At 37.3% G+C, this 26,900-nt stretch overlaps 2 protein-coding genes across 2 annotated transcripts; one reads left to right on the top strand and one right to left on the bottom strand.

Moving 5' to 3' along the window:
• Positions 1-1,329: 1,329 nt before the first annotated feature.
• Positions 1,330-26,567, top strand: LOC102800751 (lactase/phlorizin hydrolase-like). Its single transcript, XM_085500626.1, has 5 exons — positions 1,330-1,422; positions 18,257-19,634; positions 20,554-20,761; positions 22,858-24,239; positions 24,496-26,567. The coding sequence occupies exons 1-5, from the start codon at positions 1,387-1,389 to the stop codon at positions 24,711-24,713; spliced, it is 3,222 nt and encodes a 1,073-aa protein (XP_085356752.1). The 5' UTR covers positions 1,330-1,386; the 3' UTR covers positions 24,714-26,567.
• On the bottom strand, positions 12,624-16,235 carry LOC100371278 (cytosolic beta-glucosidase-like). The gene is made up of 3 exons (XM_006820675.3): positions 16,053-16,235; positions 13,438-14,800; positions 12,624-13,005 (listed from the first exon to the last, which is right to left on the bottom strand). The coding sequence occupies exons 2-3, from the start codon at positions 14,750-14,752 to the stop codon at positions 12,812-12,814; spliced, it is 1,509 nt and encodes a 502-aa protein (XP_006820738.1). The 5' UTR covers positions 14,753-14,800; positions 16,053-16,235; the 3' UTR covers positions 12,624-12,811.
• Positions 26,568-26,900: the final 333 nt, after the last annotated feature.

Below are 26,900 nucleotides of genomic sequence, written 5' to 3' on the forward strand. Positions count from 1 at the left end.
TTTTCACGTAACTCAATGACTATTTGGTTTCATGACAATTGGCGCTGCTCACAATTCCTGTAAATGACCCCTCTATCACTCCCACTTTAGCATATTTGTGGGCATGACGAGCATAGTTTGAACTGTCCTTCATTGAGGTTTTTTGATCATATGCAAATCTTACACACACAAAATGCCTCTAAACGTATCTGTTTCATCCGCACGCTCTTTGTCATAGAAGTAGCAATCTTTGATGTGTCTATGTGACTTCCAACGCCCGACTTCCGGCCAAAATGGTGGACCCTAACCGCCCTCAGAGTTGAAATTGAGGCAGGAGACCAGAATAGAATTTCATGAGACGAGAGTATAAGAAATGTGCAGATACGTCGACCTTTGTCAAATTCCTACTTTATCACGAGCCAAAATTCATCAAATAACAGTGTTTGCAAAAATACAATTAAACACAGCGTCCAAAACATTATATATACAATATTCTCACATATTTGAAGGCCTGAATGAATCCTGTAAAAACTTTTGCCATTCGTAATTTGAAAGAAAACTATGCCTCAATTTTCGATTAGAAAGTGCTATAAAACGAATGTATTATCGGACTTTGACTGTACGCCAACCATACCTGGCGTTTGTACTAGCCAGTCACGTTTAACTGATTGTCTTGGTATAAATAAACTTGTACACGTGTTTCTGACTTTGATAAATCAACCGCCGAAAGAGGGCACTGTTGCTCATGTTGATGACATCGTGGAATGACACACCAATGTAACCAAACGGAATATTGGAATAGCTTATTTTAGACACATTGAATACCTGCAGCATTTTAACACACTCTGTAACAATACAGAAAATATAATATAATCTTCACATGGTTTGTTGTATTAGTATGTTGACTGGCTGATTGATCGTTGATTTCTGTCACAAAATATACTCGTTCGGGTATTTATTTGTTGTTTTTTGTTTAATAACAAAACTTTGAGGTAATATTTAACTACATTCGACAACATACTTGTAATTTATCTGTAATCGATTTATTTCTATCTTCTATACTTTTGTTTATTGTAATGTTTTGTAGCCGCATAAATATTTTTTACTGCCACATACAAATGATTTGTTTAGTATAATGCCTGGAATCTATGGGTTTTTTTTAATATATGCTGGCTGTGTGTGAGGTCAGAACACATGGGCAGGATAGAGAAGCATGTGCGGTAGCATAACATGTTGTTCATCATTAAATTAATTTGCATATAAATTATGGAGGGAAATAATAATTACACTTTTTTTCTCTATAAATTGAGAAATGTACAATGTTTACGTTGCATCTCATAGTTCAGTGGTGTCACGCCTTCATTGAATTTCCATAAACATTCGTTGCTGTAAGTGATTATAGCTGAAATGTATGTGTTGTTGTTTTACAATACAGTTGACAAGGTATGTAAATTTAATTATAAAAACGCGTATGTATTTGTTGAATTAATGACGCAGCCATCAACATGACATTATGCATAGCGTGATATATATTAGGCAGTGCCTTGAATTCATGCAATACCATTATGTCGTCAATTTGCGTTTTAAATAGATTGATGCATGTTAGAATTGCTGTCTGAGTTTTCAATAATTTGTTTTTTTCTGTGTTGCAATGAAAACAGCAAAAAGGTCCATTTTTTGTTTGTTTTGAAAATAGTTTTATCGACACATCACAACTAGCATTGAAGTATGCATAATTTACTATACTAAACGTCTATTGAACAGGATGACGAATTGTATTAATTGTATGAATTAATCAGCAGTCTGCCTTATAATACTGATGGTAGTATCAACCATGTCAGGAATTATTTACATTGTAATACTCAGAAACAATACATTTTAAGACCAATTAAATGCCTATTCTTAAATATAAATCATTTTATAATATTGTTAAGATTTATGCCAAGCACTTTGGAGATGACATTGATATTGGCATTTATAGACAGGATATACGATCAATACGTCTCAACACATTTTTGTGAAATTGTCACGATACCTACTAACATTTATGCATAAAATATAGTGTTTTATGTGTCTATAGATAAGTGATGGATTAACGTAATTAAAAAATAACTGTTTACTTTCGATGGAAATAATATTTTTTCTAATAATAGACGACTGACTATAAGCAACTATATTAATTAAAAACTGATGTTGATACTTTTACTGACAATACTTTACATTCATGCATTTGATGTAATTATGATAGAATAATAGAGTTCAAATCAGAAAGGAATGACATCCGAGAGCGATGAGATACAAATAACAACACTACAATATGAAGAACACAGTGTATTATAATTTGAACCTGTTATATACACAGCAAACGAGCTATTATTCATCAGCAACAGTTTAACTGTTTTATTGTTGGAATCGATTTCCTTAGGACCAAGAATGATATCAGGTGATTGCGAAGCATTGAACATATCATGCCCTACCGATGCCACCTATCTAGAACAAAATGCATTGAAACACTCAGAGAAAGTCTACCTGTGTGATTTGTCTTATTTTGTCGTTCAAGATATACGTTACAGATCCTTACTGTTTAGATAAGACGATCTCTTAAAAATAACCTTGTTTCATTCAGTTTGGAAGAAAGGAGTCTACGACGTTTCGCAAATGCTTTAGCAAATCGAAATGTATACATCATACATACATACGCGAGATATTAATACAAAGATTGGGAAAATTGATGATGGCAATATTAAAGTCATCTCTCTTGTCGTTCAGTCTGACAGAATACGAGGAACTTAAAATATGAGACAGAAAGTTAAGCTTGATTCTACGGTATCTTTTATTTCAAGGAGTATATCTTAGAAAGATAATCGATTGATTGATTGATTATAAAGTACGTCATCGATAAACCTGAAGGTGAAATTAAATTGTCTTTTATTTATTAAGTTCTGCTGCATGTGAGTAAAAAAATTAATCGGATATCAGAGAATTAGTTTATATTGGAATGCCAATGCTTTGTTGAATAACATTGCCACCAAACTCCCCAAATATGTTTGACGATGTTATATGCTGTTCAAATTGTTTTTGCATCAGTTTTATAAGAAACAAAATAAGACTAGAGCTTTAACCCTCTGATACAATGTGGACCACTTTTGAAAAAAAAAGCTTGATTGATTGATTTCTTTCAAGCATAATTTTAATTAGTTATGTCTCAAAAGTCAACGATTTTTGATAGCAGAAAGAAGTTGTTTGGAATTTTCTATTGTAAATATCTCGCTCTGCAACTATACCCCTTACACTGATCTATCTTTAAAATTCGGTCTCCGTCCGTGTGTCCGTCCGGAGTCATATCTCAGAATCCCTTGGACCGATTCCGTTCATTCTTTGCATGTGCCTTGTACTTTATGTGGGACATATGCACATGCAGTGGTTTAGCGATTCGATTCAAAATAGCCGACTGGTAGCCATCTTGTTTTTTGAAAATGTTGTATTTTGGACATGCTTTGTCAGTTTTCATTCAAACTTGGTACATAGATTATACATGTTAGGATACATGTCCATGACGATTTATTTCACAATTGGATCAAAGATGGCCGACTGGAAGCCATCTTGTTGTTTTTTAAATGTCGTATTTTGGACATGCTTTGTCAGTTTTCATTCAAATTTAGTACATAGATCATACATGTTAGGATACATGTCCCCGACCGTTCGTGAGTTCCTATGTCTGTCCGTCCGTCCCTGCGTCAATCTGTCCAGAGTCATATTTCAGAATCCTGTGGACCGATTCCGTTCATTCTTTGCATGTGCCTAGTACATTGTAGTGGGACAAATGCACATGCAGTGGCTTAGCGATTCGATTCAAAATGGCCGACTGGCAGCCATCTTGTTTTTTGAAAATGTTGTATTTTGGACATGCTTTGTCAGTTGTCATTCAAACTTGGTACATAGAATATACATGTTAGGATACATGTCCATGACGATTTATTTCGCAATTGAATCAAAGATGGTAGACTGGCAGGCATCTTGTTTTGTTTTTTTATGTGGTATCTTGGACGTGCTCTGTCAGTTTTTATTCAAATTTGGCACATACATGTACTTTATACATGTTAGTATGCATGTCCATGACAATTTGTTTCGAAATCTGGTCAAGGATGGCCGATTGACAGCCATCTGAATTTTTGGCCTTACTACTATATTTCCACAATTTATGTACCATTTTCATTCGTATTTGGCACATACATCATACATATCAGTGTGTTTCATAATCAGATCAAAGATGGCCGAATAACGGCTGTTTTTATTTTTGGCCATATTACTACTACACGTGTTTTGATGTAATATTAAATACAATAAAAACCCTAAAATCAATACATATGTGATGGTGTATAAACCTACACTAGTATAACCCTTATGCTATCAAGTTAATGTATTTGGCACGCTTTAAAAGCACCAACGACTTATTGACACATCAAAATATTTACACCAAATAGAAATTCGGCAATAGTATAGTGCACACTGTAGCTTTATGGTTTTCACAAATCACATTTAATATTTACCAACCATACCATGTGAATGTCACAATCAGCACTACAAACAAAAGTAGGATACAGCAACAAAATTCACTCAAAATTGATATGGGAAAGAAGGTTAAAAACACGTGTACGATCAATATAAATTATTACTCATCTATACATGGGAAGTTTATGTTTTTTCCAGAGAGGGTTAATTAATTCACAAATGGGACCCATTCATCGATGAACATTGTTTTATTTGATTATTTTTCATTGTACACAATACATTCCTATTTTCATTGAATAAATGTATGTTTTACTGTTAATGTATAATGTTATTATGTATATTAATTATACATCTGTCACCGTAACGCCATAAGTTACAGCATGCCGAAATTTTAAGGGGTATTTTTATCCTACCATATTAGGAAATGTGAATTCTAAATACGGATTGATTACGCGCGTAAGCGTCCTCTTATAAGAAAAACAAACATGGTTGCCACCAGGGTTTGACCCCCACACAAAGAAGTTCGCTGATTCTGTTCTAAACTTGTTGGATTTCGGCATTTCCATGGTGTATCATTGGGGGGGGGAGGTGTATAATAATCGGGTTACTACGAGGATACCGCAAAGTATGCTCTTATAATATAATGTGACAGACAATATTAAAGTGGGAAAATAATCAACAGAATGACTTCCCACTAATGTTTTATTTAGTGTGATAGTTATGAGAATGTGTGTCAATATAAAGAATAAAACGAGTAACATTAGTGCAGTGTTCAAGGTTTGTGGTGGCCGTCACAAGGATGTTGAGTGTTAAGGTAGCGAGACTATTATTTGTGTTGACAATTACGATTTTCACATTTATTTATTAATTGATGAAATGCACTATAAACTTTCATATGATAAATTCAACATACCATAGAATGTCATGTAAGTTGGTTATTAAAATGTAGATTTTCTGAAGGTAAGCAAGGCAGCCTCCATAGTGTTTTGCAAAATCAACAAAACAGGTTTAATCTGTGTGCCTATAAGATAGACTCAAGACAAAGCAATGTTAGGATATGTTATCAGTAGCTATCTGACACACAATGAGTGTTTCCAAACATTTGAGTGGTTTGTCTCCGCCCCTGTTTATTTTACAGATTAGTCATTTGCATATGAATGTGTCAGACACAAGGTCACACAGCCACTCAAAAAAATCTCTGATTTTGGTGTTTTCATCTGCCGATTTTATCGAATTATAGCTATCCTATTCCTTTATTTTTTGGTTTCCAATAGCCTTACACATTTGGATGCCCCTACACATGTTAAAACAGACCTTGATGGGAAAACAAATTGCTTGTGCAGATAAACAAGCTTGAAAATCATTGCTGTGACTTCATGGACATTTTCTAGGAATTTATGTTTTTCAAAATACAAGGTCTTCAACAAAAAATAACGTATACTTATTGTCGTCAGATTAACACCAAATTTTCACAGCTTTGAGGTGACAATGAGAGGAACTTGAATGTGTCCAGACAAACTATTTCATGGATTATTTACCAACGTGTTGTGATTTGAGTTTGGGGCAATGCGACTAAAACAGAAATTAAAATTCAGCACACCACTTTTTAAAAAGCGTTGCTTGAATAAAACTGACCAGACACATTCAATTTACCAGACTATTAAACAACTAGGAAAAGTGAAAAAAAAACTTCTTATCACCATCATAATTGCGTAATTATTTTTTTCACAAAAAAAGTATTTTTTCACCTTTGATTGAGTAACGCGTTGTAGAATGCAGATACGGGCATGTAAAACACATTTTTGAAAAGCTTGAAGTCTGTGGTAACTTTATTCATACACTATGCTTTTTGGGGGTATGCATGCGTAATTGATTTAACATGTCTTGCGCACTGACAAAAATGAGGAATTTGATAAGAAATATTAAACCACATGGTAATGTCAAGATTGCAGCTAGATGGCTGAACACCCGAGCAGTTATATATGGGAAAACGGGACAAGAAGTACCGGTTTGAGTTATTCAATGGTTTTTTACCTGAATGAAACCACAACATTTCGAGTATTTTTTTCGCAGTTATTCGAAATAGTTTACATTTCACGTAATAACAGAGCTAATAAAAATACTTAAAAGTCATTAAATGTCAGGTATATATAACGTAAATAAGTAAATGTCAAGATCGCTAAGCAATTAAAAAATTCATTTCAAAAGTGAATCACATAAAAAAAAATCATTTAGCTATTCCTTTTCGTTGATACAGGCAACAGTATCCTTGAAGTGAGCAAGTCAAACGACAGTATCTGTATCCATTCGTTACCCTCGCTTTGACACGAAACTTGAACATTGCAATGCATCGATCTGTGGCAAGTATTTTAGCTTTTTAACACAGCATCACAGCTTTAAAAGTACCGTAGTGATAAGATAACATAGAAGGTGTGGCGTCGTTGCCCTTGACTACCTCCTTAGTAGCCATAATATGTATTCTGAGTGCGGGATAGTGTCTTGATCAAGCAAATTGTGAATAATAACGGTATTAATTGTCTCAAACAGTAGTGTAATGCTTGAACATTCAACAAAGACGTAGACTAGGTTTGACTGGCAAAGTCGGGACTTCTTTTTTGTTTTACAAAAAAATATAATTAATTGTCAATTTAGCCTTTTTAACATGATCGCAAAAACTAGCGTGACTGCGAAGGAATCCCGACTGGACGCATCTGAAGGCGACCCCCTGCGTTGGAGTGAAAACCGGAGCGGAATCACTCCAATGATTATGCTAATTAAAAGATGTTGACTAGCATTGACAACGAAGTGCAGCTGTATGCGTCATTTCTTATCTATGTTAATGTGCGTGACCTTTCACTTCTGAGGTCCCGGCGATTGTGAAAGACTACTTATATATATTGGACATTTAAATCGACTTGTTTTCAGTAAACATGGATGAAAGTATTACCGTTGCGCTTAAAAAAGTTAAAGTATCCATCTCTGCGATCGAATCGAATCAATCTCGTTTACTTTCACACATCCACTCATGAATAATCAATGGAATCGTGAATAATTAATATCAGTCAAATGCCCGCAGATGCGTCCAGTCGGGATTTCTTTAGCGATCAGGTTAGTTTTCGCGCACACGCTAAAAAGACTAAAACAACAATTAATTATTTCTTTTTGTCAAGCAAAAAAGAAGTCCCAACTTTGCCAATCTAAGACTAGGTCTGTCTCGATGCAAAACGGTCATTTGTTTGTCTGCTGACTTTCTATTTTAAGTAAGAATCCGTCATGAAAGATACGTCAATGTTTTGGTTAGGGTTAATAAGTCTCTGAAGTTAGACTTGTCATTGGGTTGAAGAGACAGAATTACTCACCTGATAGTAATGGGTTGCGTGGTGTCATTAAACATTTTCTTGATTTGGATCAGGAATTGTTTGCAACCTTCTGTTTCAAATTTATCCTGCTGAACTATCGTATGTATGTCTTTATCATTATCAGTTGGGAACGCAAAGTACATCAGTAAGGTAGATTTACTTAAAAGAGTATTGGCAGGTTCCTCTGACTAATAAAGCCGAATAAATCCCAGCCTTTGTTATGTCTGATGGTTTGTTTCATTGAAAGGTTCTTCCATTAGGTATAATAACAATTTTATTCGACACGAAGATCTACTATGGTTGTAAAACAAAAACAGAATTAATACATTAGGTATGAAAAACGCCCAGCAACTTTCCAGCGCCAAGTGGATAGTGAAACAAGGTTGTGTGATGATATGGTTATCTATAGCGAAAATTGGGATTTTTTTTTAGTGAAAACCCATTTTGGCTTCTCTAAATTTTAGCAAGCCTTTTAAGTTAGCTATTGATGCTAGTGATTGATTGTATCAATATTGTTTAAGAATAGTAAAGTATGACTAGCATATCTATAAAGAGTATTGAATGTACCTGCTCTCTTGCCGTGTGTGTAGTGAGTAGTCCCGTAACCTTCACTTTTGTAAGGACGAGTGATAATGCTGTAGACGAGAACCCTACCAAGGTTAAATCGAAATAAACCATAGTTTCATGCAATACATTTATGGCGTCGTACGTGCAAGATTGTGTATTCGTTTTTCTAAGCATATAATTGCATTAGACTACACTGGTGTAATATATCCATGTATTAGACAATATCAATGATTTGGGTGTTTGCGGTTAATGTTTAACCTACCACATACGTCGCGATGTGTTTTTAAACTGAACCTCTATTACAAACATGTGGGCGAAACATTTTGAATCAACTCCATCACGAATGGCACATATACGACTAAAGTGTTAAATCATGTTACCGAAATCCACAAAAAGCTCCTTGTGTGTCCTCTGTGGAAATTATTGGGAATAATAAAAACCTGCCGCTAAAGAAATCTAGTAGTCTAAATGTGCTGAACATTCCACAGAACTCTGTATTCTACTCTTAAAATAAATCATTCGCCAGAATAATGGTCTTGGTAGAAGTGTATTTGTGTGATTTCTTGACGCATCCAAGATTTTCAACAAAGTGAACCAAATGGATATCGTATGTCGTCTTCTGAATTGGCAACCAATTGTACTGTGTTAGATGGGAAACTAATATTTTAATGTTTCCAATGCAGTTCGATAGGAAGGGGTAATGTCTCCAGGACTGTTTAGTATTTATATGAATAATTTCAAAGGAACAGCATGCCATGTGGTATACTTATTGGTTATAAAGTTATAAACACTTTGAGCCACACAGATATGTGTATAATTGCGCCCTCTATTTAAGGTTTGTGCAAAATTGGACATATCTGTGTTATACGCTGATGAGCATGGCATTATCTAACTCAAAATAAACCTAAATCTATGTATGTCTATGGTCGCAATTACATGAACAAATGTCCATAATTGTATTTATATAATGTTAACTTTGTTGCTTGGACATAAACTTGTGACTCATGAAGAAAATGCCGACATTGATTGTCAGAAACATTTGTTCTGTGTGTAGACAAACATCATACTACGTAAATTTAGAAATGCAGCAGTGAAGACTAAATTTTGTTATTTAAACAAACACGAGCCTGTTTTGTTGACTAACTGTTAATCAGCTGTTAATGTACCTTCGAAGAGTAATAATACCAATTTTCCAATTTGAGGGTATGCGCGTGGCTGTAGCGTGAGCATTGTTTTTGAAAACTATACTTGTTTGTCTATCGTCTAGTGTCGTAATTATGAGATCTACACGCTTTTCATTGCAGTGAACTTTTTTAGCTCCGTTGTTGACTTTGATCGTCCGTGTCAGTGTTTTACTTTTTCGACTTCTTCTTGAAATCTACAAGCCTGAATGCTTTGATACTTGGTGTATATGTACCTTGGGTAGACCTCTCTTAGGTTTGTTCATTTCATGTTGATATCTTCAATTCTCTAATTGTGGTGAATATTTTTGTCAATTTTGGTAAAAAGTGATATTTTCGACTTCTTGTTAAAAACCACAAGTCCAATTGCTTTGAAATTATTACATATTGGTACTACATGTGGGTCCTTTAGATTTGTTCATTTCATATCTTCAATTCTCTAATTCTGATGATGAAAATTGATATTTTCGACTTCTTGTTAAAAACCAAAAATCGAATTGCTTTGATATTACATATATAGGTACTACATGTGGATCTCTCTCAGATTTGTTTATTTTGTGATATCTTTAATTCTCTAATTTGAGTGAATAATTTGGTGAAAAGTGATATTTTCGAATTCTTGTTGAAAACAGCAAGTCCGATTACTTTGATACTATACATATTGTTATCTTCAGATCTTTAATTGAAATGTGCATTGCTAATAGCGGAGCTATCTCAATCGATAGGCTGCTTGTTTATACTAGTAGAATATCTGTGTAAGCATACAAAGTCTTTACAATTGTATAGCGCCACCATTGGCGGCTGTCCCTAGTTTGCGTCCAGCAATTGTGAAAGCATGGCAAGTGGTCATTGTCTCTGCAACTACGATAAATGAATAATGACAACTCATCTGTCTCATTAACAGGTTTAATAATTGTAATGAACAAATCTGTAGCCTTCGTCTTGGTACTGATCTTAATGTCTATCATGTTGAGTTCATCAACACTGTCAGGACGCCATTACATTCAAAAACTCCATAAAAGAGGATACTGGCAGATCCCCAAACAGTCCAATGCAAGAGGTCTAAATCTGAAAGAGAATGCTGGTAACATAATTTGTTAAGCATTGTCATCATAAATTAAATTTCCATTCTAAAATATAATTGATTTTATAATATTGTTAGGATTTAACTACAATGCCATGCACTTTGGGGCTGTAACATTGGGATTATGATAACCATGATGTACAGAAATGTAGAGTTCATTTAAACATCCTTAATATAATAACCGGATGTAGGTATTGTATATACCTAGTTCATAAAATGTGATTAAGCATATGGTTTGATGTATATACAATCCGGTTTCATATTGAACAAGTAGAGAGTATTTATACATGTATTGTAATAAAAGCATGATAGATAGTCACGTGGTGGGGACATATCAGGTACTTTCATACCATCTGTGATTAATGTGTAATGATTATGAAGAAATGTGTGCTGATCTTTTGTATCAGATACTTGCATTGTACACGTACATAACAGATTAGAGAGTATGTTTGCTATGCTGACATAAATAGTTTACATTATTCTAAATTTCACTTATTTTCGTACACTCAGATACTGGATTCTCAGCTGCCTGATAACATACTCTGGATGATGTATATATGTCACTTTTGTAACCAGAATATAAAATCAGTACATTACAATGTGGAGTGTTTCTTTGTGCTGACTCAAATATATGAAAATATACATAATCTCTCTGACTTGTGAATATTTGTTCCATGACTGTATGATTGTCATGTGGTATAAAGTCAAACATTTTGATATCAGAAATATTGTCAATCTTTGAGAAACACAATTATTAATATAAAATACAACACAGCCAAAGAAGCAAAATAACGAAATTTTAAATTGACTAAGTGTAAAATATTCATTTACTTTAGCTCGCCAGTGTTGGATTTTTGTATCACGAAATCTTTTTCTAAATGCAATCATTGTTCTGGCAAACCCATGCATAATCAATTCCTCTGGAAAAGACTTCATATTTCTTGCCTAACAATTTTTATCTCGTCCAGATTCCTGGTGCCCATAAGTATAACATGTGAAGCTTATACGGTTGTGAGGCAAGGACAAAAGTCCGAGCTAGTAAATTATAATTTTTTCCTGATCTACAAGTGTAGAGTATAGCGCCCAAGTTAATCTCTAACTGCTAGTATTGAAGCATTATTTTGTGCCTTCAGAATAAAATGACAGAAATCAAAATCATTGCATTCGCGAAAACCCCATTACTTAACTCTATTACGTAAGTATTGGGAGAAGTTTAGTATCAAAAAGTAGTACATGTACATGACAGAACACAGCTCAGTTAAAGGAGGTCACGAGTCTGCGCATGTGCGACATATGTGTTGATAAACATTGATTTTCCCACCATCCAATGCGCTTTTCTACTGGAAATCACGAATGAGGTTTTACCTGGGCACGCCTTGCACTAATTACCGCCGATGACTCCTTCGATACCTTCCAATCACATAAAGAATACCTAATTAAAGCTCGGCAACGTCTCAGTTTGTACTCGTTGATCTGCGCAACAGTCAAAGTCGCCGTCTTTGTTTATATAAGACCCATATATCTCGCGCATGCGTGGCGCGACGACTACCGCCTTTTAATAAGTAAATATATTATTAAGATTCCACCGCGAAATATTACAAAGGGCGTGGTGGCGCGGTGTGCATGCGTGAGATATGGGGTCCCATATTAACAAAGATGGCGACTTTGATTATTGTGCAGATCAGCGCGTACAAAAATGTGGCTATGCCAACGTTTAACCACAATTCCTCCATCAGAAGGTGGGACCGTGGTTTAACTAGATAATGTTTCGGATGAGTGAAACGCGCTGAAAGCGGCCAGATCAACACTATTATTCATGCTTGACAGTAAAGGAGTGCACACGGTTATAAGAAATCATTGTTTTCCGACCCAAATCCCGCACATGCGTAGGACGACGACCACCCTCTTTAACGTTCACAATTAATCAAACAATTAACTGAATCATTTTCTCGCGTGACTTTAATCTAAGTCTACTTGCAGTCAGAAATAATAATGAGAAAAGAATGTTTTCATTTTTTCCCAAACTGTTGAACATTTCAAAATTTCAAAAGCCTTTATATTTTCTAAAAATAATATTTATACAATATTTTAATATATTGAAAATTGCAGTCGCCCCTTTTAGTTGATTATTATAGAAATCCGTTGTCTTTTACTATTTGTCTGTAAGTCTTGACGGAAGTCTTGGGCGTTCTTGGTCTTGAAGGATCAGTGAAATCTACATGATATAGACCGAATTTACTGGAATATCCATCGCACCATTCAAAATTGTCCGTTAGTGACCAAGTCATGTATCCTCGAATATCAACATCGTCCATGATATATGCTAAAAAACAAATAGTTAGCAAGAAACAAAAAATGTGCAGCATATACTAAACAAAATAATAACTTAATCATTCACAAAAATGATTTTCCACTCGGACCAACACTTCTTCTTTGTGCGTGCATTTATTATTAATTTCGACAGAAATACAAAACGTTTGCTAAATGGTATGCAAACCAGTTGATTAATAAACACAGGTTTCAACCCTAAACTAACCAGATTTTCGGCTTATACCCTCGACCTAGTGTCGTTGGAATTTGAAGAATATTTCTGTGAGATATCAGTGGAACAGCTACAAATTGGCTAATTTTATTATAGGAATTAGTAAATGTATATGCATGGACAATACTACTAGATTACCCCCCCCCCCCCGATAGATGCGTGTTTCGGGTTACCAGCCAAAATCATAGCCACTCAATTATTTCAATTATTTACCTTTTAGGAGTTCGTTAATATGACTTCTGATATACTTGCTTCTGCATATATCGTCCAGATTCGGATAACCTTCGCTCTCCAGATTCGGATCGGAGAAGCCGTTTTCGGTGATGTATATCGGCGGGTTGTTGTACTTGTTTTTCACCCAGCGGAGGAGTTCTCTAAATCCCCAAGGTACTGGTCTCAGCCACGTTGAACCACTCGTGGGCCAATCGTCATCGTATGTGCAATGCAAATCCTGGTCGGCGTCTAAACTGGCGGGGTACGTGGGCGACGCGAGATGGCGTACACGTTTTGTTGTGTAGTAATTCAACCCAAGAAAATCCATCGTACCTAGTATCAGCGATTTCTCCTCTTCATTAAAATCTGGTAACCTAGACGACGTCAGTCCCTGTTCACGACTCTTCATCATGACCTGCTGTTTCATAGCCTCTGGATAATCACCGCTGCCAAATATTGGGTTCGCGAACCATCCAAACATGAACATTATGAATCGTTCAGTAGCATCAACATCCTCTTTACTGTTGGAATATGGTATTGCCCAATTACAAACTAAGCAAATGCCAACCATCCCTTTCTGGGAGGCCCTGTACTTATTATCGTATGTCCTCCAGGCTGTACCATGGGATAGTAACACGTTGTGGGCAACTCGATATACGCTCGTACCTTGGTGCTTTAACCCTGGCGCTAGGCAACCAGTTTCGTAACCTTCTTTGATAAACTCTGAGGGTTCGTTGAACGTAATCCATAGCTTTACCTTATCTCCGAATTCTCGGAAACATACATCGGCATATTGATTGAAATATACAACAATCATGTCGTTTTCCCATCCGCCTATATCCTGCAGTGCCTGTGGAAGATCCCAGTGGTACAGAGTAACCATAGGTTTAATGTTGGCTTCCAACAATGCATCGATTAATTCCCGATAGTAATCAATACCAGCTTGGTTGATTGTCTTGGAGGTACCGTCTGGCAGAATACGCGGCCATGATATGGAGAAACGGTAGTGTGTCAACCCAAGTTGTTTCATGAGTTCTACGTCTTGGTATATTTTATGGTAACTATCGCAAGCAATATCCCCATTATGGTTGCCATAGATATTGCCTTCATGGTGGGAGAACGTATCCCAAATACTGGCACCTTTGCCATCCTCGTCCCAGGCCCCTTCTATTTGATAAGCTGCTGTGGCTGCTCCCCATGCAAAGCCCTGCTGGAATGTTCCCGTCATAGCTCGATCTCTGTCGGGGTTCTGGAATTCTTTGTATACAAACTCCGATTCAGGTAACTTTGTTTGAGAACTAGGCCGACACGACATTCTGGAAGGCGTGCTGACAATAACGTAGTAACAGGGATTTACGTGTTCCTGAACACAGGAGAAAATGTTGAAGTTGCATTACTGGAGTAATTAATTAATACATATAGAATGGCTTTTGAAATGGGAATTTAAATCAAACACAGACGTATCAAGCGAACTTGAGTGATACCGGATAAGGGAACACAAAACTAGTGCACCACTGCATGTTTATTGAGGGTCGACAGGAGGTATTTTCGTAAGCTGTAATCAATTGTTTTTATTTTCGTAATAATGTAATTTAAATAAATAAAACACGTAAATTCGTAGACAGTGGCAAGTCAAATGTAATAGGCCATTTTATTCGTCCGTAATTTGTACAAAGATCGTATTTTTTGTGAGCGCATAAAGCATTTTCCACATTAAATGTCGCAATTCGTATGCAATTTCCAATTTTGATTCTCAAACACAAATTATCAAATATATTATAAAAATGTAAAATGTAATTAGAAATTTGCTTTATATGTAAAGTGTAAAAATCTATTTTTTTTTTTACTGTAAATGGAACTTTCATTTTATTTCCTATAAAAAACGTAAAATGCTTTTTTATTACCTAGTATCAAAGATTAATATACGCTTTCTAATTATTATCGTAGGGTCCTGTTAAATTATTCGACGGAGCAAAAGGGTAAAAAAATGAACAGGCAATTCGATACAGACTAAAAATAAACATTGATCATTTTTCACAATTCGCCTTAGAGGGCGTGTCGTGACCCCGATTACGTAGTATTAAAAGTTCACGTGGACTAAACAACCCGGAATTCACTTCACATACGTGACGCACCATAATCATTCACGAGGTAGGTCACGAGCCAGTAATATGTAGTATTTCGTAGGTTAATAATCAAATGCCAGATGTACCACAAATGGTGTATTTTAAACTCTGTTTCCTCTGGCGCATCGAAGGTCATGCCTCGGAGGCGTTACACCCGGAAGTAGTAGTCGCTGCCACTGTACCGGGCAGCGATTGTACAGTTAGGGGAATGACTGAGTATTTGGGGCGAAGATAAGCTAAGGAATGATGAACGAAGACCGATACTTTCAGCGCAACAAAAGCATTTTATTTTTATAAATATTTATACACGGCCGTTAAATCAAATCAACGAGCACAGTGCGAAACAATATCGTCTGAAAACGTTCCAGAGTTATTTAATAGAAACCTCTCGTTTCAGTTTGGATTGTGAAATTATATAAATATTTATAAAGATGAAACGAATGCCTTTGTTTCGCTGAAAGTAGCAGTGAAATGTACGAATATACATACCCACTTCTGTGTAGTACACAGTAGAACTGGCCTCTGATGCGCATGCTCAGTATAAATCTCTGACAACTAATAACACAGGGAGCCCAGGAACTATAATCAACTGTAGTACGCAGTCTCTATGAGCGAGGGAGGGGGGTATCGGCAAGGGCTCCAGCCAGCTCACATTTTTTAAACCCGAAAAGACTGGTTACGAACCAGTTGAGCAAGGCTAACCGAGTCATGACCTCGAAGTGGTCGTAACCAGTCTTGTGATTGGTTGTTGACAAAATGCTGAACAGGCCACGCCTCAAACTGTGCCGTGCGTTCGGGCAAACCGTTAGGAATTCCTAAATGTGCTAATACCTGCTACTCATGGGGCCTAGCTCTGACAGTACGATGGTCAAACTAAAGAGCGTATGTTGTTGGTTTCACTGCCAATGGTTCCAAACCATCCTCTCTGTCCCGTGGCTGCCATACCAGCAGCCCTCCTTGGTACCGGGCCCCTGGCCCCCTAAGAACCCATCTTTCTGCTAACTCTCTCCCCATGCAGTCTTGTTTTCTTACTAACACCTCCAGTGTCGACATGGAAATAAAGCACCACAGGCGTTAAGATTGCCGAAAAGAGTGGTTTTGCGAGCACCACGAAGCGATGTTTCACGCTTGAGTGTCATTTGCATACTGAAAATTGGCGGCCATCTTTCCTTTCCGGACCCCGTTTCTGGGTGCTCGTCTAATTAAATCCATTTTCACAAACACTGAATATAAAGTTAAGCTGCCATCAGGTGTTACTGGCAGCTTTGAATCTACTTTTGGGGGTAAAACAAGGATGTAACCTGTCCCCAACATTATTCAATATTTCCCTAAATGACCTCTCTAGCATATTTTAGCCTAATATATTTAACCCAGTAATCCTTTAAGCTGTATTCAATATACAGATGACCTGGTTCTAGTATCCAACACTGCAGAAGGCCTACAAAATTGCCTTAATAAATTACTGCACTGAATGGAATCTCACTGTAAATACAAAGAAAACAAAGATTATGATCTTCAATAAAGGTAGTCGTTTATTGAAAAATAAAAACTTCAAAATAAATAATCAAAATATAAATTCAGTGAAAGAATTCATTTACCTTGGGTTAATTTTCACCACCAATGGAAAATTCAAGCTCATCAACCAAATGTTGAAAAATAAAGCTATGAAAACATTATTTACAATAAGAAACGCTACACTAAGTAATAAAATGTTTGACCAACTTATTCCGCCAATTTTAATGTACGGCTCAGAAATATGGGCCTGTGAATTATTAAATGACAACAATGTTCTTGGAACAGGTCTGTAGCTCTCTTTATCGTTTTATTCTTGGCGTTAATAAAATGATACCTACAATAGGTATAAGGGGTGAACTTGTTATGTTTCCTATCAAAATTAAAGCAGATAGTGCCACAACAAAATACTGGCACAGATTTTGATGATATGATTTTGAAGAAATGATATGCTGTGAGCTGTTTGTCCGGTCACTTCAGAGGCGTCTCCGGCGCGCCACCAAGTGGTCTGGCCCGAGCGAGTGCGGATGGCCGCGACAAGCTGATGTGTGCACGAGAGGGAGGGGACTGTACGTAAACATTCCAATAACTTCCTTAGTGTATGTGCGCAAAAACGTGCTCGATTTTTTCAGCGGAAACAGGGGGGAGCTAGGTCAGTTACGACATGGATGTACTAACAATGGTTACGAAGAGGGAAAATGGCTGGTTTTCACCCCAATTTTAGTCAAAATCGGCTAGTAAGGCATCATGTTACACAGGCCAGTGCTGAGACAGCGCTTCCTGTGACGACACAACGTGAAAGAGATACGCTCAATGTTCTAGCCGCAAGGAATTCTAAGAAGGAGAATACTTCTGTATGGTACTAGTACCCGAAATTTGTAACATGTTTATAGAGGAAATTAATTGACACCATCTTATTTCCATTCTTCCCGTTCAGTACCATCATGGGTTCCATCATATCCTCGGCGGAACTAACACCATACTATGTGATATAATATTATATCCTGTATCCGTTGAAAATCACGTGACGCGCTACAATATATATTCGTGTTGCGCCCTCTGTGTCAAATTTAATTCGACGTCTCTCGACAGCAGTCTACAGAGGGCGTAACCCACTATAATTATTAACGTAAAAAAAGTGTTTCTCCGTAATTGCTAAACTATGTTTCTTACTATTTTAGGCAGTCTCGTGTAACTGGAGGTGGTATAAGTCATTTAAATCCAAATTGCACGAGATTTATTCGAAAAATAATATGGAAAACAAACCGCGTCTACCAATAGACACACACAAATCTGGATTTGTATACGAAGAATTTCAGAACCCAGACAGAGATCGAGCTATCACGGGAACATTCCAGCAGGGCTTTGCATGGGGAGCAGCCACAGCAGCTTATCAAATAGAAGGGGCCTGGGACGAGGATGGCAAAGGTACTAGTATTTGGGATACGTTCTCCCACCATGAAGGCAATATCTATGGCAACCATAATGGGGATATTGCTTGCGATAGTTACCATAAAATATACCAAGACGTAGAACTCATGAAACAACTTGGGTTGACACACTACCGTTTCTCCATATCATGGCCGCGTATTCTGCCAGACGGTACCAATAAGGCAATCAACCAAGCTGGTATTGATTACTATCGGGAATTAATCGATGCATTGTTGGAAGCCAACATTAAACCTATGGTTACTCTGTACCACTGGGATCTTCCACAGGCACTGCAGGATATAGGTGGATGGGAAAACGACATGATTGTTGTATATTTCAATCAATATGCCGATGTATGTTTCCGAGAATTCGGAGATAAAGTGAAGCTATGGATTACGTTGAACGAGCCATACGTGGTCGCCGTAGCTGGATATGAAGAAGGGAGATTCGCTCCAGGATTTGCTCACCAGGGCACTACCGTCTATCGCGTCGGGCATAATCTCCTCAAGTCACATGGCGCTGCCTGGCATACGTACGATGCGAAGTACCGTAAATCACAACGTGGGGTTGTCGGAATATCATTAAATTCACGGTGGGTTGAAGCGGAGACGGGATCGGCGATGGATTCCAAGGCTGCTGATCGGTTCTTGCAGTTCAAGCTTGGGTGGTTCGCGAATCCTATCTTCGGCAACGGCGACTATCCGGAAATAATGAAGACGAAAATCGCCAACAAAAGCCGAGCACAGGGATTAACGTCATCAAGGCTTCCGAGTTTAAGTAAAGAGGAGCGACTGCTTCTTTCGGGGAGCGCCGATTTCTTGGGAATCAATTACTACACCTCGAAGAAAATACGCCACCAAGAGACCAAACTGTTCCCACCCGGGTATGAATCTGATATGGATGTATTGTCGTGGCTTGATGACGCATGGCCAAAGAGTGGCGCCGATTGGTTGAGACATACCCCATGGGGACTACGAAAACTGTTACAATGGATGAAAGAAGAGTACAGCAATCCAGTCATTTATATCACCGAGAACGGAGTGCCTGAACACAGTGATACACAAGCAATGTTAAACGACACATGGCGATCTAAGTATTACTTGTCACATATAAACGAAACACTCAAAGGTAAGCGCCATCTATCGGCACGAATAAGTACACAGTACAGCGAAGTGATGCAGGTATCTCAATGTTGTAGCAACAATTTTCAATATAATTTATTTTGATTATTGCGGACTGCCATTGTTGATTTAACAATTTTATGTTTATTGGGAGGTATTTAAAATTCGCCATGGATCTACATTCGATTTGTTGTTGTTCTCAACTAATCATAAATTAATACTATCACTCCCACATTGATAATGGCAAATTGTAGAGTTGTTTCGTGACGTCACCATCCCGGAATATCTGTAACGATATCCCTGGGCACTATTGCTATTAACATTTTCATATCACATTTTGAGAGGGGCAAGGGGGATAGCTGGTACAGGTTACATGAAATAAAAACGGCATTTTATGTTTTTTACAGGAAATAAAATGAAAGTTTCATTCACAGTAAAAAAAATTCTTACACTTTACAGATAAAGCAAATTCCTCATTACATTTTACATTTGTATAATATTTTTGATAATTTGAGTTTAAGAATCAAAATTGGAAATTGCGTTCGAATTACATTTAATTTGCAAAATACTTTATACTCTTACAAAAAATATTTTCGAACGAATTACGGACGACTGGGAACAAAACAGCTGATTACATTTTACACCTTGCCCATGTCTACGAATTTACGTTTTTTTATTTATTTAAATGACATTACTACGAGAATAAAAACAATTGATTACAGCTTACGAAAATACCCTTTGCCGACCCTCTTTTAAATCAAAATACATCACCATTTTGGCATTTCACTGGTGCACGCACACATACATAGTACAAAATGAGACTTAAAAAATGTCAGTGATAAACTATAAACACATCGCTTTTGAGTGCATTGCAGTGTGGCAACTTTATGCAATTTACGAAAGTTTTTCACTGTTGTTTATTGTAGCTTGGAAATTAGACGGTGTCAACATTGCTGGTTATTTTGCGTGGTCGTTGCTTGATAACTTCGAATGGGCGGATGGATATGCTACTCGATTTGGTCTGCACTTCGTTCACTTCGACGACCCCGACAGACGGCGACAGCAAAAGGCATCCGCCAAGGTATATGCAGAAATAATACGGAACAACGGATTTCCGGTAGAGAACTCAGAAATGTAGTGCGGACATGCAAGCTGTGAAATGCAATGAGAAGACTCGTCACCAGCGCAGTCATGAAAATAATACTACTATAATATCCAATGCGACGCCACGACTAAATAATACGTGATATATGTAAATTAGTATTCCGCAAAATGCCCAACGACTCGCCAGACACAACTATGCTATACTGAATTGCATGTATCGTCATTATTACACACACAATAGTTTCAAGAGTTGTACGTTGCGCCCTCAAGCGTTTGAATATCGTAGATTTGTCAGTTCCGTTACTATTATAAATACTGCTAACATTAGCTGACAATTTAAGCGGATTGGGTGACATAGATAACTCTATTACACTTATTCACATCTCGGTGTGTTTTACTTCTTAGCATTCACCACCTGTAATAACGTCGCCAATATTCTGTAATGGTCGTTGGCTAGCTATTTAAACAAAATCATGCAAATAATAAATGGTAAGCCATGATAAAAGGTTAATAATGAAGACCGTAGTTGAATTACAGATTTGATCTTATGATAATGAATCGGGATATTGTAATTTTCTGGTATGAAGCAATATCGTAGTTGTAATAGTAAACAAGAGACGCAAATGAAAACGTCACATCCATGTAGGCTTGAAGCCCGATAACCACCTATTTCGCGCGGTCAGTATTGTCCATCACTGACTCGTTACTATTAATTGCGTAAAATACATCGATGCCCTGTCACCACTGTGTCAACGACTTTGTTGACGTGAAACAGCTGTGGACTAAATAACCAATTCATCCCATTCTGACGTATAATTGTTCAACATAAATCGTTACAATGTGTCAAAGGGCACGGGAAACGTATAGCACGCCCCATGAAATGAATGCCTATAAATTACGTAATCTTTTTTTTGAAAAGTGACACGGGAAATGGTTATCATTCAGAGTTATATTCTGTGATAAATTTGTGTAATATTAAAACTCACTATTAATCGCAGTTTATTTTCTTAAATGTTTAACACTTCCATGTCGTGTTTTGATTGATATTGTAACTGCGTTTCATGGCGTTCTATATTTACAGTGCACCGAGAAAAAATAATCGTATCGTTCACGTCCTCTATTGGCCCGTGTGGCACTTGCGCATGCGCGGGACCCTCTCTCCTTCTGCCGCAATCTGTGCCAACACGAGCCTTTTCATTTTAACACTAATCCGATCTAGCCTGTGACACCGGGTGCGCGGAAAATGAGCAAGCTTGTTGTCATAGTGGAATATTCATAAAATTTACTCAGTTGGTCCTTTGTCCTGCTCACCCTGATTGGGCAACGTGTCTCCGCCACCGGTTCTGACGCTGGACCATTTCTCTCTGTACGCTGGTGCGAGAATAATTTCTGTTAGTTAATAATTCGAAATATGGCACTGAGAAGGGTTTTATGCTTCTGTATCAAACGACTACACTGGTAAGTATCATTCTGACTATCGTAATTACTGTTAGTCATGTACTGGGTGAATCACGATGCGTCGTTATAAAACGTTGACGACGCCATCGTGACGACATCGGACAGTTAAATTTTAACCAATTATGATATTATATAACTTTGGGTGCACTTCTGAACATTTGCGGTAGGAATACCCGTTAGTGAACAGGGGTTTAATCCGTTCGCATTTGTATTTAAGGTATCATGCTATATCGGTGAGTACTTAATGTGGTTAGATTTGACCTCTAACCTTTGGGAGTACCGGGAAGAATTCTACTATTGGTAGTATTTTCTATTTCATTAGTTGTATAGGTTATATATTGATAGTATATGCGGTCCATTCGCATGTACATTTGGTCACCTGAATTCAAAATGGCCAACACATATAATGTTCAAATCAAATATTAGTACTTTGTTCGGCGCCATTTTGAAATGTGATGTATAACAGTTGCTTGGAGCTATGGGATTTATTGTCATAATATTCAACATTTGGGTTGTTTATTATTATTATTATTATTATTATTATGATACCGTGATTGATAATTAAAGTGATAAAGCTACAGAATTGTCATTTTTATTTAAAAGGCAAAGCACATAGAACTCATAGATTAGTGATTTCTCATGGTGCATTTTCTATTTATCAACCGTAGGACCACAACGAGGGCCATTTGGAGATCGTCTTTCTGTTCAAAGATAGCGTTTTGTTTTCTCCTTGGTCTCGTAGTGCTCAGTTACAGGGAGTTAATCAGAGCTGAACAAAGATACGAGAAGTTTGTATACAGGGAATTCCAAGACCCAGAACGGGACTCCTTTCTTTACGGCACATTCCCGAGTAACTTCTCATGGGGCGTGGCCACAGCGGCTTATCAGATAGAAGGAGCCTGGAACGAGGACGGGAAAGGTCCCAGTATCTGGGATACTTTCACGCACACACCTGGTCGCACCTATAACAACCAGACAGGCGACGTGACATGTGACAGTTACCATCGATATGAAGATGATATCGCAATCATGAAAGAAATGGGGATGAAACATTATCGATTTTCCATCGCATGGTCGAGGGTATTCCCGGACGGTACCAGGAATAGAATCAATATGGCGGGGGTTGATTATTACCATAAATTAATCGACGGACTCCTGGCAGCCGGTATCCAGCCTATGGTGACGTTGTACCATTGGGACCTTCCCCAAGCTCTACAGGACATGGGTGGGTGGGATAACGATATCATGGCCGTGCATTTCGATAACTACGCCGACTTCTGTTTCAACGAATATGGCAGCAAGGTAAAACTGTGGATAACATTCAACGAGCCCTACGTCTTCACGAAAGTCGGTCTGGAAACTGGAGTGCACGCTCCTGGTCTGAAACACCAGGGTACAACGGTGTATAGGGCAGCCCACAACGTCTTAAAGGCCCACGCCAAGGCATGGCACACATACAACGATAGATATCGGTCAACGCAGAAGGGGAAGTGTGGTATCACGCTGAACTGCAGCTGGGGCCAGGCCGCCACAGACTCTGAAGAAGACAAAGCGGCAGCTGATCGGTACATGCAGTTCGGATTTGGATGGTTCGCCCACCCGATCTTCGTGAACGGCGATTACCCGGAAGTCATAAAAGACAAGGTGATGAAGAAAAGTCTAGCCCAAGGTTTAACAACGTCAAGGTTACCGGAATTTACAGAAGAAGAAAAACAACTATTGAAAGGCACTTCAGATTTCCTCGGTGCTAACTACTATACCGCGGTGTACGTTTCAGCCAAAGAACGCCAAGCAATGCCACCCGGGTTCTTTAAAGACCAGGACTTCATGACAACAGATGACGAAAATTGGCCAACCAGCGGGGCAGGGTGGATGAGACCCGTACCCTGGGGATTCCGTAAATTCCTCAACTGGATCAACGAGAATTTCAACAAGCCTGTTATATACATCACAGAGAATGGCGTGGCCGAACACAGCGAAGATGAACCCATGTTTGAAGACACGTGGAGAATTCAGTACCTCACATCACACGTCAACGAAATGCTGAAAGGTAATGCGTACTCTCCACTTACACATAAGCCAAAATAAATTAAAAGTTTACGTGACACGCTCACAAAACAAATCACGTTCACAACAGAAAATTCGATAATAATGTTGTATAGTCGATTGTGAAATTTATTTATTGTTTGTTTATTTGTTTGTTTGTATATTTGTTTGCTTATTTATTTATTTATTTATTTATTTATTTATTTATTTATTTATTTATTTATTTATTTATTTATTTATTTATTTATTTATTTATTTAGCTTACACGTTGGATGGCATCGACATTCGCGGCTACACTTATTGGTCTCTTATGGACAATCTGGAATGGGCGGAAGGATATGCATCAAGATTCGGTTTATATTATGTTGACTTCAAAAACCCAAAGAGACCAAGATTACCCAAGGAATCAGCGTCAGTTTACGCCAAAGTCATTAGAAACAACGGCTTCCCTGAACCTGCGTCCGGAATGTTATGGTAGTAGTTTATGCGATCCAGATTTTTTTGAAAAAAAAAACAACAAAACAATTATAGTAATTTTGCTAGAAAGAAGGAGCTGAATTGGATCGTTAGTTCTCTGGTTTGAATGTTGGTCACCATGGCGACATGGCATGAATTGCAGTCTGTGTATTATGAATTTTTGTTTTTCTGTTAACTGTAATACTCCAACTTGTATAGTGTGAGGCACACTAAACAAACTTGTATAGTGTGAGGCACACTAAACATTCATGGCTGGCCGAGTGATTACGATTCCCCTTATTGAATCTGATACTGTTATATAGTGTTATATCCGACTTTGGCTCCATGTGTGTCTAGTCAGAACTGGGGGTAAATTTGTCACAGCTCCCCAAACTTACCCTTCTCCCGAGTTAACAAGAAAATGAAATTTGACGGAGGATACATTGACAAAAACGTGCATTCATATAATGTGTGTTTTGTGTGAGATAAAGCCAAAACTTTGAAAAACCAATATAACCCCCATTTCTTATGTCAGTTTCAAATTCTAAATACAGAAAGTTGGTCGAATATTGATTACAATGCACAATGTACAAAGCCATGGTAACCGTTGCGTGGCAATTATGTCTGATTTCCTCTAATAATCTATAAATAAAATAGTTCATTGTTAATAGATGACAAATTGGTTTCCTTGGCAACTTTAGACTTAGTTTGCCCAAAAAAAAATGCTCACCATAATTTCGACGCGCCTTTTGAATGAGTAGCGCCGGTGTACATCAAATTATTATTGTTATTACAGTGCTTAATTCAAATTATTCATTCAATCAAATGGTTTTGTCCTGTTATTTACGTATCTGGGACGTGTATGTGTATATATGTGACATGTGATATTATGTCTGACGTGTCATCAGCCTGTTGTACCAAACCATGTTCTGTTACATGTGTCGTGTACCGGGACTGATTACATTGCATGTCGGATTACGCCGCCATGTTGTATTTTGACGCGGTCCACACGGGACAATAAAAACAAAAATGAAAAATGTCAAAGCTAATAGCCTTTTCACATTTCCTATCCAATTTGATGATTTTATTTCATTCTTTGTTTTTGTTTACGTTTTTTTCTCTGAAGCAATTTTTTTCTGTCGGAAAACGACACACAGATTTGTTATTAGGGACATGTCAAACGATATTTACTAGGGTGAAAATATTTGTACACAATTCTAGGGGATTACAACTAATGTATTGATCCTACACCGCCCATGTATTCAGTTAGACCGTTTTAATGGATAATAGTAGATAATCACGTCTGTAATGAACTGGTCGATGGTACCGACTCATATTTTACAGGTTGACCGTTAGAAACTCTGGCGGTGAATTTGGGGGAAAACATACTTGCCATCAAAGCGGAAACCACGCATATATACAGTACCTTTATTTTGAAGACAACATTTCGCAGTTTTTTCTACTTTCTTTCTTCACAGAGTTTATAATGGCCAACCTCCAAGTGACAAAATTAAAAAAATGTAAATTTGCGTATATTTCCAGTCTGACGATCGTTCAGATTAACTGTAGAATACTTTATTTCCGTGGCTTAGAAGTTATTTTCGCTGAATCAGTGAAAATAGATTCCAGCGAATAAATATTTTTTCCTATAATCAGTGAAAATAAATCCCATACAAAACACCCAAAAAGTCTTTTCAGCGAAAATTAATTCCAGCTGAAATAAAGTATTTTACAGTGTAGTATTTATCGGTGCAGGTGTCTTAAAAGGTACAAAGTTAGTTGGTGAAAAAGGTGGTTTCAACGCAATGTATGTTTTGTGCCGAAATGTGTGGCCTTTCTTTGTGTTTTGAAATAAAATAAAATATAATTATTAAGATTACCTGTTTTATTTTTATTTGTTAGTAAATAATCATACAATTTCATATCATATATCATATGCAACGGAAAACTTACGTACGAGAAGTTGTAATAAAGCCACTACTCTACTCTGCTTTGCTCGATATCGTTCGAAATAAGGTCCGTTAAATTGGACAAGGTGTTTTTCTAAAATCTGAAAGCCTCACATTTTATTTTAGGGTTAGTCAGATTATGTGTTTAAGGCAATAATGGGTAGTGTTTAGAGCAATATTGGGTAGTGTTTAGGGCATAGTATTTTGGGGCAATAATAGGTACTGTTTAGGACAATAACGGGTAGTATTTGGGACAATAA

Source organism: Saccoglossus kowalevskii, chromosome 6 (genome assembly GCF_978046115.1).
Source record: "Saccoglossus kowalevskii chromosome 6, keSacKowa6.1, whole genome shotgun sequence".
Lineage (NCBI taxonomy): Eukaryota > Metazoa > Hemichordata > Enteropneusta > Harrimaniidae > Saccoglossus > Saccoglossus kowalevskii.